The sequence below is a fragment of the Belonocnema kinseyi genome, chromosome 3 (genome assembly GCF_010883055.1).
Source record: "Belonocnema kinseyi isolate 2016_QV_RU_SX_M_011 chromosome 3, B_treatae_v1, whole genome shotgun sequence".
NCBI classification, from domain to species: Eukaryota; Metazoa; Arthropoda; class Insecta; order Hymenoptera; family Cynipidae; genus Belonocnema; species Belonocnema kinseyi.
This window is the reverse complement of record NC_046659.1, coordinates 42,687,970-42,701,433: the sequence shown is the minus strand read 5'-3', so window position 1 is coordinate 42,701,433 and position 13,464 is coordinate 42,687,970. Positions and strand designations below refer to the sequence as shown.

The 13,464-nt window shown below is 31.5% G+C and overlaps 1 protein-coding gene across 2 annotated transcripts in view; it reads left to right on the top strand.

Annotated features, from left to right (window-relative positions):
• LOC117169009 (ecto-NOX disulfide-thiol exchanger 2) overlaps nucleotides 1–10,559 on the top strand; it is a 91,383-nt gene extending 80,824 nt beyond the window's left edge. For both annotated transcript variants that reach the window (XM_033355061.1, XM_033355060.1), the window contains exons 9-10: nucleotides 307–616; nucleotides 9,705–10,559. In XM_033355061.1, the coding sequence (XP_033210952.1) occupies nucleotides 307–616; nucleotides 9,705–9,922 (528 nt within the window). In that variant the 3' untranslated portion in view covers nucleotides 9,923–10,559. The remainder of the gene's footprint in view (nucleotides 1–306; nucleotides 617–9,704) is intronic.
• The last annotated feature ends 2,905 nt before the right edge of the window (nucleotides 10,560–13,464 follow it).

The window sequence follows — 13,464 nt, the reverse complement described above, 5'->3', positions numbered from 1 at the left end:
GAATTTTCTGAACTTTAAAATTTGGATATCCCAAAACGTTTGGACAATACTTTTTCGCATTTTCGAGCGATCGTCTCCCCTTATTGCATCCGTAATTTCAATTTTCTAAAAATTGAAGTATCCGCATTTTGAAGCCTTTGTATTCGAAATCCTTTCAATTTAAACGCTATACAAATTTTTATTGTATGAAATTCTTAATTCGTATTATTTTTCTGAACAATGTTGAGAAACAAGATGTTTTCTTCCTCTGGAGTCAAGAACGTCAATGTGATTGAATGTTAAGTACAAAGTTGTTTTATTTTACAGGTGGATCTTCTGAAATCAGAAACAAAAAACGAGATAGACGGAAAGGAAAAACAGATAAAAATGCTACAAAAAACTTTAAAAGGGATGCAGGAGCAACTACTTCAATCGAAAAAGCAGCAAGCACAGGACGAACAAAAAATCAAAGATCTGACTGTAAGATTAAACGTTACGAGAAAGGAAGAACCTCCTGAAAGCGAAATAATAACTCTAGATAAGGACGATGATATAAGCGAAGAGCCAAGAACTCCGAAACATCTTATATCGTCCACTGGAGCTATTCAAATAACCCAAAAAGATGCTAAGCTCATAGGTAATTTATTATTTATTTCCACAAGGAATCTCAGAATTTATACAATTCAAACATCTTCTAAGAACTCGGACGCACGTCACAATTGACACTTTGTTTTTTAACAATGCAACTAGTTTGCTAATACTTTTTGCATTGCCAATTTGATGATTAGCGATGATGTTATTATAACCTTTATAAATGCCTGGCTGCGATCCATTCATCAATCTATTGATGATATGACGATATAGCACTAAATGTTCCTTTGTTTCTGAAAAGCCCTTTCTGAATTTTTTCTCTTATCTCTATAATTCTTCGCATTCATTCCTTCCGACAACAAATTTGTACTTCTTAGTATTGTGCATAGTATTTTGTATCTTATTTAGGTAATCCTAAATCTCTTGCAAGATCGTTACTGTTACTGTTGCAACGTCGATATAAAAAATGCTTTTCTTTCCCTTTTTAATAACCCGACCCAGTAATTCAAACAAACATAGCAATGATTTTCCTTTAGTAGTTTTTGCCACAAAGTAGGTTTCGTGAATTTCAGGTGTTTACTATCATGACTGATATCCCAACGTCTCAGCATTATATGGAAATTGGAACATGTTTTGTGTGGAGCCCATTTCTCGTTTTGGCCCATAAAATCGAAACCAAAACATTCTTTATAAATTTTACGAATCTTTTTAGAAATGAGTTTACTATCGCTAAGAGCCCGAAACGTTAAATTAAAAATTTTTCAAAATTACTAGCATTTTCAGACTGAAAATTAGCAATTTATTAGCGGTCGCTCCCGAAACGCCTTTAGAAGGTAGCGTCTATTGTTTAAAAATTTGATATTTTGTTTATAAACTCATGTTTCTAAGCAGAAAATTGAACTATTTGGTTTAAAAACTCATATTTGTAAGTAGAAAATTGAACTATTTGGTTTAAATATCATCTTTTTTGGTAGAAAAGTTAGATGGATAGAAAAGTAGATTAGACGTCTCCATTGACAATTCAACTGTTTCTGAAGTTATTTTTGTTAATTCGACCATCTGGTTGAAAATTTCGACTATTTGGTTAAAACCTCGCTCTTTTAATTTGAGAATTCAACTATTTGGTTGAAAATGTTGCTGATTTTAGTTGCAATTTTTTGTTGAAAAATTCGAATAATTAGTTAGAAATTAATCTTTCGATGTTGTAAATTCAACTGTTTCATTGAAAACGCAACTAATCTGTTGAAAATTTCTCTTTTTTTATATAAAATTGATATTTTTTGGTACAAAAGTTCTTGTTTAAAAACTCAACTTTCTTCTAAAAAATTCGTCTTCTTAGCCTGAAAATTCGACTATTTGGTTACAAAATGATACTGTTTTTGGTTTAAGTTAATTCTCTTTTTGTTCAAAAATTTGACAATTTGGTTGAAAACTCATTTTTATGAGTTAACCATGCAACTATTTTGAAAGGCATATAATCTTGAACTTTTCCAGGAATCATTTCAATCTTGATGATTTGCAATTGAAAATTCTTAATATCTTCAAGATTATTGATTTTTAAATTTTAGTTTTTTTGAGATTTGCAGTTAAATTAAGACTTTTTCTCATCTAACACAATCTCAAACAAAAATATTCTGAAATTTTTTGCCGATCATTATAATTTAACATTTAAAAATTGGATACTAAGAGATTTACCTTTTAAATTACTAATAAAAGCAATAAAAGTAAAACTTCTCAATTTGAAGTATTTAACATGGAAAATGAAAATACATATTTGTTAAGTTCCGCGAGGAAACGGACCTTAGGGTTAAAAAATCGATTTTCAGATTTTTGATAATATTGATAATTTGAAAATCGTTCTTTCATATTAAAGAAGAATTACATTTTTATCTGCAAAATAGGATGGATATGTTATTAAGCTGCAAAGTGAGAACTGAATCGCCTATTTCCAAGCGTGCGGTCGGCCTGAGAAATCCAGCCCCACCACTTTTTACCCCTCTTTCTGCTCTGTGTCCGTGTGACTCTAGAGCTCGCCTGATTTGCTGAACGTGGAGCGAGAATAGCTTGTCGTAAGTGGAGGGGCTGAATTCCGGAGATTGCCCCCACTCATTCAGTGTCTGACTGCGACCTTTTTTTCAATCGCTTCTACTGAAAAATTTGCCTGTTAAACCTAAGGTCCCTTTCCTCGCGGAACGTGACGTTTTATTATGGGGCTATACGATTATGGAGTTTCTGGTTATACGGCTATGGAGTTTTGGCGTAATAGGATTATATACTTTTGGGGTTGTGGGTTTATAAGGTATTAGGCTGTGTGGAATTGTGGGGATATGGAGTCATGAAATTGAATTATACATTATTCGGAGTTATATTGAGACAAGCAATTTTCTTAAGATACACTTCAGGGTTATATAAAAAATAAGATCGGAGAAAAACAAAACAAGATCAGGAAATATTTAAAGGCAAAATAAGGGTATTTCAAACATAATCGTCTCAATGTTTTCGAGAACATTTTGGTCTTTAGCACTGTATACCACAGCAGGTAAAGAGAAGTAGTACAATGCTTTGGAGACTGGAGTCCTTTTAAACATTAAACCATCATTAGAAATAGGGACATAAAAGTCTCGAATGGAAATTTTCGTTTTCAGTTTTAAAAATTTAGAAATGTCATATCAGTTATTCGATAAATAAAACCAAAAAGGCAAGTCCTATCCAAAAAATTGTTGAAAAAAATGATCTGAAATTTTTTAAATTACTTTTTAAAACCTGCAATTCCTCTGCATGGAACTGTTTTTTGCATCTCACGTCGTTTGTCTCAGAATTTGAATTGGTTACTTTTTTCATAATATTTTTGATAAACAGGACCACAATGACAAGTCATTTAAAAAAATGGTTAAAAGATATTTTGTAGCAATTTTCAAAAACTTTAATTCCTCTTTGAGACTTCTTCTCGTATTTTACGTCGTATGGCTTAAAATTTAAATATTTCAATAGTATTTTCTCAAATTGAACCAAAATATCAAGTCTTATTTGAAAATGGTTGATAACACAATTATATGTCTTTTAAAAAGTATTATTATTCCTTTAAACTTTTGTACGCATCTGTCGTCGTTTGGCTTAGAATTCGAATTTTAAATTTTTGCATCGAATTTTCGATGTTTAAATCCATAAATGTCGGTCTTGAAACGTTGAGATCCGCTGAAAAACTGAGGTTTGAAATTTCAGACGATTCTAATACTTTCTGAATTATAAATGATGAAAGTGCAAAAAAATAGGAAAATAAATTCTTTCGAATAAGATTAATGTTAGTAACGCATTCCTAAGATTTCAAGCTAAATGATATTAAGTTTTCAAGAAAAGAGTTGAGTTTTTTAGCTAAATAGGGAAAGGTTTTAAAAAACATTCGAGTTTCTTAAATCGTAAATTTGAATTTTTAAACAAACGAGATAAAATCAACAAATAGTTGATTTTCCAAGAAATTCAATTAATTTTGAAGGAGATAGTTGCATGTAAAATCAAGTGTTTGAAGTTTCAAGAAAAAATACGAATTTTTTAGAAAAAAGTTTAATCTTTTACCAATCTCTTAAAGTTTCAAGCAAAGAAGATGTACTTTTCTACCGCAACAGATAAATTTCCAACTAAAAAGAATAAATTCTATATTCAACAAACCATTTAAATTTTCGACTAAAAAGATGGCTCTTTAATCAAACTGTCGATTTTTCATAATATCGTATAATTTTCATAAAAATATTAATATTTTTCACAAAACAGTAGAACTTTGACATTTTATAGTAGCTTTGAGTATCTTTTGACATTTTGTTGTCTTAATCAATCGCCAATAATTGTATATACTTAATTATAGGTACATATATTCCGATTTTTTAAAATCTAATAACTATATAGATTACATCTGGGATTGCTATACAATATGCATAGATCTATCTGTACATCTTATAGCTTATGTAGATAATGTTAAAAGTGTATAAGAGATTACTTTTAAGCATTAAAAAGATTAAAAACCAAAATTTCACTACCAAAAATCGGGAAAAATATACTTTAATGCAAAGAAAAATTCTGTGAATTAAAGAAATATATTCATGGGCTTTCAATCGAAAAAAATTTTATTTGATAGAAGTGTCTTGAAGTACCGAAAAAATCGGTTAAATTGAAATTTCGGTAGAAGTAGACGCTTTTCCAACTGCATTTGTACCAAAAAATTCACCTATTTGTATCGAAATTTCAGTACCTGTAGCCAAGGTTTTATTTTATTCAAAGACATATATTTAGTTTGAAGCAAGAGTTTTTTGTTTAAATACAGATTTTTCTTTAATTGGAGATGATATTCTTCATTTGGAAGTATATTTTGGTTGAATAAAAAAAAATTATGTTAAAGAAACTGTAAATTTAATTCAAGACAAATATTTTTCTGGGATTTTCATAAATATGTACAGTTGAAATTAAATGCAATTTTGTTAAACTTTGATTAATATTTATTTGTTTATTGATTGCTCATCACGTGATATTGGCATTTGATATTCTAATATGAGTATTTTATCGTCCTCGATTTATAAAACAAAAACAACGTAGCACTATTGCATTTAAAACTTTTTACTATGATTTATATTTACAGACATTTTTAATTTTCAAATTATATACTGTCTAATTTTGTAAACTTTGAAATTAAAGTGCATTGATTTAGAAAATACGAGAATTTCAAGTCAGTTGTGATTAAAATTGTGCAATTTTAAAGGTTTGGTTTCAAACATCTTGAAGTTACAAACATTGTATTTAATTATAGTTTTTATTATAAGAATATTTCATGAAAGATATGTAATTAGCTCTCCAAATCACTGAGTTTCATAATTTCTGAAACTCATTTTCGAGTTTTAGTTTTTATGGCTTTTTCTTGAAAGTTGAGAAATTGACATTCAGAAAAAAAATTACGATCCCATTTTTAAGATAAATGTTATGTACATATTTATAACGTAAGAATACATCGAAATGTTTCGATTTTTTTTCGCAATATCGTCTAAAAGAACTTAAAAAAATAGTTAATCTTGGGCATTTAATTATTTAATGACAATGCACATTCCTAATCAGTCGGTGATTCAATAAGCTCTAAAGAAAAATAAATATTACACACGAGGTCGTTAAAAAATTTGTAACCCCCTGGGGGGGGGGGGCACCACGAGGTTCTCTCCAATGTTAAATTTACACAAACAAATCTTATATAGAAAAAGCGATAGGAGGGGAGTCCAAACTGTCAGGAAAAAGCGTTAAGTATTTTTTGAACGACCTGTATATATATGAGGTGTCAAAGAATGGTCTCTTCAAAGTATAAATTTATCATTCGACACAGAGTTTCATGAAACATATAGATTCATAAAGTTTTCGAAAAGTATTTTTGGTGCCTGTTTTGAAAATCTTAGAAATCAGCTGTATCTGGATGGTCTGAAAGATCTAAATTCTAGAATCTAAAATTCTATCGAAGAATCTAGAACTCAACGGAAGGAAAGTGTCCTGGAAATGTTTACTCAATATCCTCTATTAGCTTCAGTAAATTTTCCGGGTACTCCTTCCTTTGAATTGAAGGATTAAACCTAGAGATGTAATGAAAAGCCGGTATATATTTGGGACGAGAGGGCGGGGCACTTCTGATACTCCTGTTAGATCCCATTGATTTTGTTTTTCATTAAATATTTTCTTTTTTTTTTACTGTCGTGTCTACCTACAATTCTTTTAATTTTCATACATTCAAAAGAAAATTGTTATCTTGTATCAAAAGGTATTATAATAAGGTATAATAAGTCAATATAAATTTAGAATAAAATTCTCTCTCACAGTAGTTTAAAATTTATAACTTAACCTCAGTTGATATGGTTACTAAAATAGGCTATTAATTAGCCAAATATATTGAATAAATAATTGTAGGAAAGACGTCAAGGCTTCAAACCCTCTGAATGATACAAAACATGTACCGCAAATATCCAGCTAATCGTACACAAATTTCGATATATAGAGCCCCTTCGTCCTGAAATTCGTACCGAAATTTCTGTACACGTAGCCCTGTCATTAAAAAATTTACACTTTCAAAATTTAAACGTTTAAAGTTGTAATTAACATCAAAGAAACTAAGCCTCGGACTGAGCAGTGTGGTATTTCAGATAAAAAATTAATAGACAAAATATTAAAAACGATGCATTTACTGATACATGTTCGTATGGTTTAAATTTAAACTAAATTTCTATTTCAGGCTGTACACTATTTAGTAGTTATCTCAAGTTCAAAAATTATTTTAAAACTTGAGGAAAATATTTCCGTTGTTAACTTAACTAACTTTAGAAGATCGCGCTTGGCGAACTTTCGAATAAATATTTCAATTAAAAATTATTTAGTTATTCAGAGACTTACAGGTTTCTGCTTTCTGTTTAGGTAAAAGTTGCGAAATTCTAATGTACGGTTTATTCTTTTGGTTGATGAAATTTCCAGAAATGTTTTTGGTATGTTTATACTTACAAAAATGTATTTAAGAAAAATATTATTGGTAAAATTAATGATTGTATAATTCCTAAATAAAATATAAGCTAAAACGTACCACAGAGATTCGCAGAGAATCCTCAAAGAATAAAAGTAAGTGAGAAAAAAGAATGAAATTTTTTTTTCAACAATTCGCCTAGTAATAGGAGCGCTTTCTTTAAATTTAAAAATCATTTTTAATTACCTTTATTTTTTAAGTTGAAATAACTTCTGTACATACTTCTTTATTGCGTCAAATTCGAAGCCTGAAAAATTGAACAATTCTGGCCCTACAGGCGTTTGGCACCAAACAATAGACTATGATAGAACTATGCCTTGAAAATGAAATTATTCTCAACCAAATGACCAAGTTATTTTGTATTTGTATCGTAATCTTTTTATTTACAATTTCACTCATAAATTTTCAGGAGAACGAAATAACATTCTGAAAAGTCTAAATTACCATTTGAAGATAAAACAAAACTTTAGTCCCGAGATGAAGTGTTTCTAAATTGATATGTTGTATGATTAAAAAAATCCAGTTTCGAGAAACATAATGTAGAAGTTTACAATTTCAAAGTGACAGCAGCCTAAAAAAAATAAAACCTTGTTCCGTAGATACAGGGGAGCCGAAAAGAAATAAAAATGTGTTCATGCAAAACAATTAATTTGTTCTGGGAAAATAAAGATTTCGTGTCGCGTTCACGCAATGTAACATATGAGTTGTCGCTGAAAGGCGTATAGAGAAGAAAGGTATATGTTTACTTATAAATGAATAATAATAATAATTAAAAAATATATAATTTCTGATTGCACGGCAAAAAGTTAAGTAAAAAAACCTTATAAAGTGAGTTTTGTAGAAAATGGAGACTTCAGCCTTTTGGTTGGAAATGGACTGATTGAAGAGATTTTTCTTTAAGAAAAGAAGCGTTTTATCATTGTATTGTTTAAAACAAAATTTAGGAAGATGAATATGGTTAGAAAAAGGTCTTGAAAAAGGTAAGAGGCTACAGAATTTAAAAAAAGATGAAGATGGGATACAAATACAGTCAACTATTTGGTTTTGAATCACCAACAGTATTATTTTACTATGTTAAAAACGAGATTTCGAACAAATTTAACAAATGTTGGTTATCTAGTTCTGCACTGCAACCATTGAAAGGTACATAATGTTTTAAAACTTATATTCATATAAATCAAACTGTTCAGAATTTAACAATTTTACATACAACCCGTTTTAACATGAAAGCATTACAAATTATATATAGTATGCGTAAAAATAAAATAACAAAAAAAATTTCAGCTTCACAATTTGAAGGGCCTAAAATAAAAAATATAATAGTGTCGAAAGTTGTACAATTGTATAATTCTGCAATTGTTTCATTTTTAATATAAAGGCATAATAGTTTAAATTTTTCCAAATGAAAACTTTCCTAATCAAATCATCAACTTCAAGTGCTGAAAATTGAAAGAGAATTTCATATTTAATAAATACAAAATTTCATGTATGTAAATCGTTTGGAGTTACAAAATTTTGAATTTGTTATTAGTTATTGTTAATTTATTGTTATTTTTCTCGATCTTCGGGTAAAACATAGTTCTAATTGTTCCAGTGATCATTAATATTTTCAGAAAACTCTATTATCGACGGAAAATCAATTCGGCGACAGCGCCTCTTTCGCTCATTTTATTCACAACAACTGTTAAGAGGGGATAGATACTTGTGCAGGTAGAGAGGCACAGCGGGGTGGGTTACGATTTTCCCCGTCAGCGCCGTCTACATTTATCCTGACCTACTAATAATTCTATCTCCACTCCGTCGCCACTTGACGCATCTAGGTTATAATATCTTTGGTTTCGCTAACCCCACCGCGGTGGTCTCCTCAATAACACTGCTTTGGACTCCCGCTCCCGTATGTACGTCTGTTTAAACCACCCTCCTGATTGGTTCAGCTTCAATATTTTATAAATCAAAAACTAAAATTTCAACTGATTTTTCGAAAAGGAATTGTCGATTTATTATTTTAATTTTAATACAGCTATATAAGTTTAAACACTTGAACCTGGGACACCCTGTGTGTGTGTGTGTGTGTGTGTGTTTGTGTATATATTTACGTATATATATATATATATATATATATATATATATATGCGTATGTTCATATAGATGTGTGTATGTATATATGTATATATCCTACTCGTGTATTTGAAAATTCATGATCGTTTGTTAGTCTTCATTGTTTCTCGATATAAAGATTCTTAAACTATGGGAAATGAGAGGAAGGTATAAGTTCACTAAACTTACTTATTTTTCAAAGAAAAAGTAACAATTTATATTGGGTTAATGATTAATAGCAAATTTAATATTGAACAGCTTTTGGAAAACGTTTTATCATTTAAACGTTTAAGTTTAACTGTAAGTTACACGCTAAAGAGTTGTAACTACAGCGACGAACAGTCCTTAAAGTTCAATTCTCTCGCTCTCTTTTCTCACTCTTAATAATAATTATACTCTTGATATTATTGTTCATCTTTAAAGTGATTCAGAGGTCTTTTTAATTCTTAAATTTTATAGTTTAAATTGTACATTTTTAAATTTCGATGTTTCCTTTGACTTTCAGGTCTCGTTGCAACATTTCTACATATTCATCCATTTGGTGCCAGCGTGGATTACGTTTGGTCTTACTTACAGAAAATGGAACCGGGTTTAAGACCAAACGAAGTAGAATCTCTAATGCAAAGATTTCCTCATGTGTTCAAGCAGGAATTATCTGGAATTGGTGCAAACATGGAAAGGCGCTGGCAGTTCTCGGGTTTTAACACCTACCGAATTCATTAAAGAAGTCCGAATCTCGTGAAACTTATTAGTGGTTTATTCGAATAAACTTGATTACTCCCATAAATATATAATTTGCCATATTAGAGTGTCAATTGTGTTGCATCTTGATGAAAGACAATTAATTTTGTATGGAAGCAATGTGATTCTTATGATGTAAATGATGGTCGAGCATCATTCTAGTCCACATCTTCTAAAGATATTTAGTTTTTTCCCCCAGATTATGTTTTGAACGTATTTTTCCTCTGCGGAAATACACGTTTTAAGTCAAGGAGTAATATTAATTACATGTATAGTGGGGTTGGTACTTAGTTAGTCATACTCTAAGTCTAAAAGTTTGATTGCAATGACGCTCTACTATAGATAACTTTAAAAAATAAGTCGTACAAACAATCTTTAATGGGCAAACATTGGATTTCATTTATATGTATTTTTTTTAGAACGTGGATACGCTTCTTGCCGTAACATGTATTTTGAGTAACTTAATCGCATACTTAAAAAGGTATTGCTTTCTTTAAAATGTTGATCATACGGTGTGCAAGAAAGTATTATAGATACAAACATTATTAAAAAAGGATCATACCGTCGTATGCATTGTTAGAAAATGATTTTAGTAAAATGTTTGGTCATTCATCAAGTATGTACCTCTATAATAGTATTTTCTCTCAATCCTTAACCCTTTAATAAAAACTTTAAATTTAGGAGTTTTTGACAGAAAAATATATTTTTAATTCAGAAAGACTAGCAATATTTCGTTGCATATTTTCACAGTCTCTATCAGTATTTAACACTATTTAAATTAACTTTTATTAATATTTTATAACAATAGTTTTTTTGCGGCGAAACAATTGCATATTTAAAACTGGTAAAAAAAATCGACATCTTTATTGGCCCTCGGTTATTCCTTATATTTAAAAATACTTTTGGACAGTTACAAGTATGGAAGAAATTACTCTCTATAATAATTAGTTACTTCAAATTTATCTTTTTTTTTTTGTAATACGATAAACACTTTTTCTTGAAGAAGTACTATCTCTTCGCAGATTTATCAAAGAAAAACTCACTAAAATTTTAACTTTAAAAAATATTGTTTATGCAAAAACATTCTGCCCATTTCTCACCCTGCTAAATTTGGATTTTAAATACTAAGAAAACTCCTTTAATACTCAGCAGACCTTCCAATATATGGATCTATGAAGATATAGTGGATATATATTATTTAATAAAAACGAAAACTCAATACATACATCGCTTACTCAGCGAAGGCGTACCTTTAATTAAATATCTAATATTTGGTGAAATACTGATCGTACAAGGTTCGATGAATACTTATTTAAAAACTGACTTTATCCTCTTAAACTGATCCAATATAAAAATCACGCTATCTTTTACTTGAAATGGCAAATCCACGCCAACGTGTAAAATTATTTTTTTTTAAATTTTTAGTTATTTGTTAATAACAAGAGTGGCTTTAGTTTAATTTGCTCGAAGATTTTTGAGCTTCAATAGTTCGTATATCTGAACGTTTTCGACGTGAGGCATTTAGAAGGAGTAATGCACTTTGGTCACTTATGATGTTGAAATTCAGGTCAAGGGTCTCGGCCGCCTGTTCTGAGGTTTTGTAGAGAAACACTTCTTTGGCATTGTTTCTTGATCATCTAAAGAGAGGACTACTTGCATTTGCAACGACGTAACCTAAATCCAGAAGAATTATTCTATAAAGAGATTAAGTTCGTACTTCGCCCATCCAGCTATCTCAAACGAGTAGAGCAGAACGGAGACGGCAAGCATGCTAGTCGGCGATACCTTGTTCGACGCCGACAGATCAGAAGACCAAATCTTCCGAAGAAAATGCAAATGATAAGTCTATGGGAGGCTGAATCGAAATCCTCGGTTTTAGCCTTAAATTTGAATCAGGCAAAGCTCTCGCAGCACCATAAGCTCAACAATTGATGGTCCACAGGCCCGAATTCCCCGAGATATAAACACGAACATAGGCATCCATTCAGCCGAATCTTGGGGTTCAGGAAGAGCCTGGATGTTAATGTTCCTCCTTATCCTGAAAACGCTACCATCTCTCAACAGGTCTGCGGATTTTCTAGCGGCCTGATTGATTTCGCAAAGGCCCTTCGATTCCATTCCAGGACAACAAAACCAAAGATCTTATAGATCCATCCAACTCAAGGGGACAGTCTTCTGTATCTATGTCGCAAGTGCCTTGGGATGTTTTTGACACGCGGGTATGGCTTTGACTTTACGAACCAGTAATCGTTTCGAAACTTCGAAAATATCTATCACATATACAATCGACGACCCGCCCAACTTAGAGGACGTCGAGGTTCCTTAGAGAGAATTCGATGAAGTCTAGCAGGCACTGAATGGAGAAACAGTGAAAATAAATAGCTTCAAGGCGATGGGTAGTGCCCTCATAACACTCTCATGAGGAAGGCCCGCCTATGACTACCGAAGAGGTGAAAGAAATATTTCGAGGCAGAAAGAACTATTCCGCTATAGGACCAGATAGTATCAACTTGTATGACAGCACTATCTGTTGATAGCGTTGATTGACTACTGGAAAGCTTTTGATTCAACCACACATAGTGAGATGCATAGAGAAATTTATTTCCCTTTAGAAAACCAGATTGTGTATGTCAGCTAAAAAACGTCGTGTGACAACTAACAGCGTCAACTTTCAGAAAGCCATCTTTCAGAGCGATGCCATGAGACCTTTCCTCTTTTGCCTCACATCATTGCCACTATCGCAATTACGATTTCAAGGATAATTATGCGACAAACCTGGATATGGAAAGCATAATGTCACTCATTTTTTTTACACATATGACCTTAAGATCTATGCTAGAAATGCAGAGCAACCAAATCTACCTCTAAGGATTATCGAGGAGTACACTCGGCAAATTGAACTGAAGTTTGGTTTAGCAAAATCCTCTAAGATTGGTTTGAAACGAAGACGACTTACTGGCATTTCGGAGGACCCCGAATTTCTCGACAGGAGTGCTATACGATATTTTGTCGCTACAGCGTCCCATCCATACCTGGACGTGCCACAGAGCCGCATTCAGGACTCCACGTCGTATCATCTATTAAGGATGCTTTCCGATGCTGACACAAACGTCTTATCCGTCAGAATTGGTTTTCTGAACTGTTCGCAATTAAGGAGCTTAGATCCCTCGACATCGGGTCTGAGATGTTATGCACATAAACAAAATTTGCAACTAAAGTCGCCCATTTCGCGACTTTACATCACTCGCTGTCAAGATGGTCGTGGGGTACTGAATCTGAAATATCTTCACAATATGATAATTATGTGTACAGCATATTGGACAACAAATGGACGAGACCCTCCCCTTCAAATAGTCAGGAAACACAAAAAAGTAGGTAACAGAGCGTTCCTGTACAGTCTGTCAAGTTAAAGCGTGGGTAACTTTTTTGGTAAAATATTTTATTTAAACGCATTTTTCTACATGGAATTACATTTGTCAAGGTGTCGAGCAAAATGCTTTTCTGTTAGTATTTTGTCCAATCAC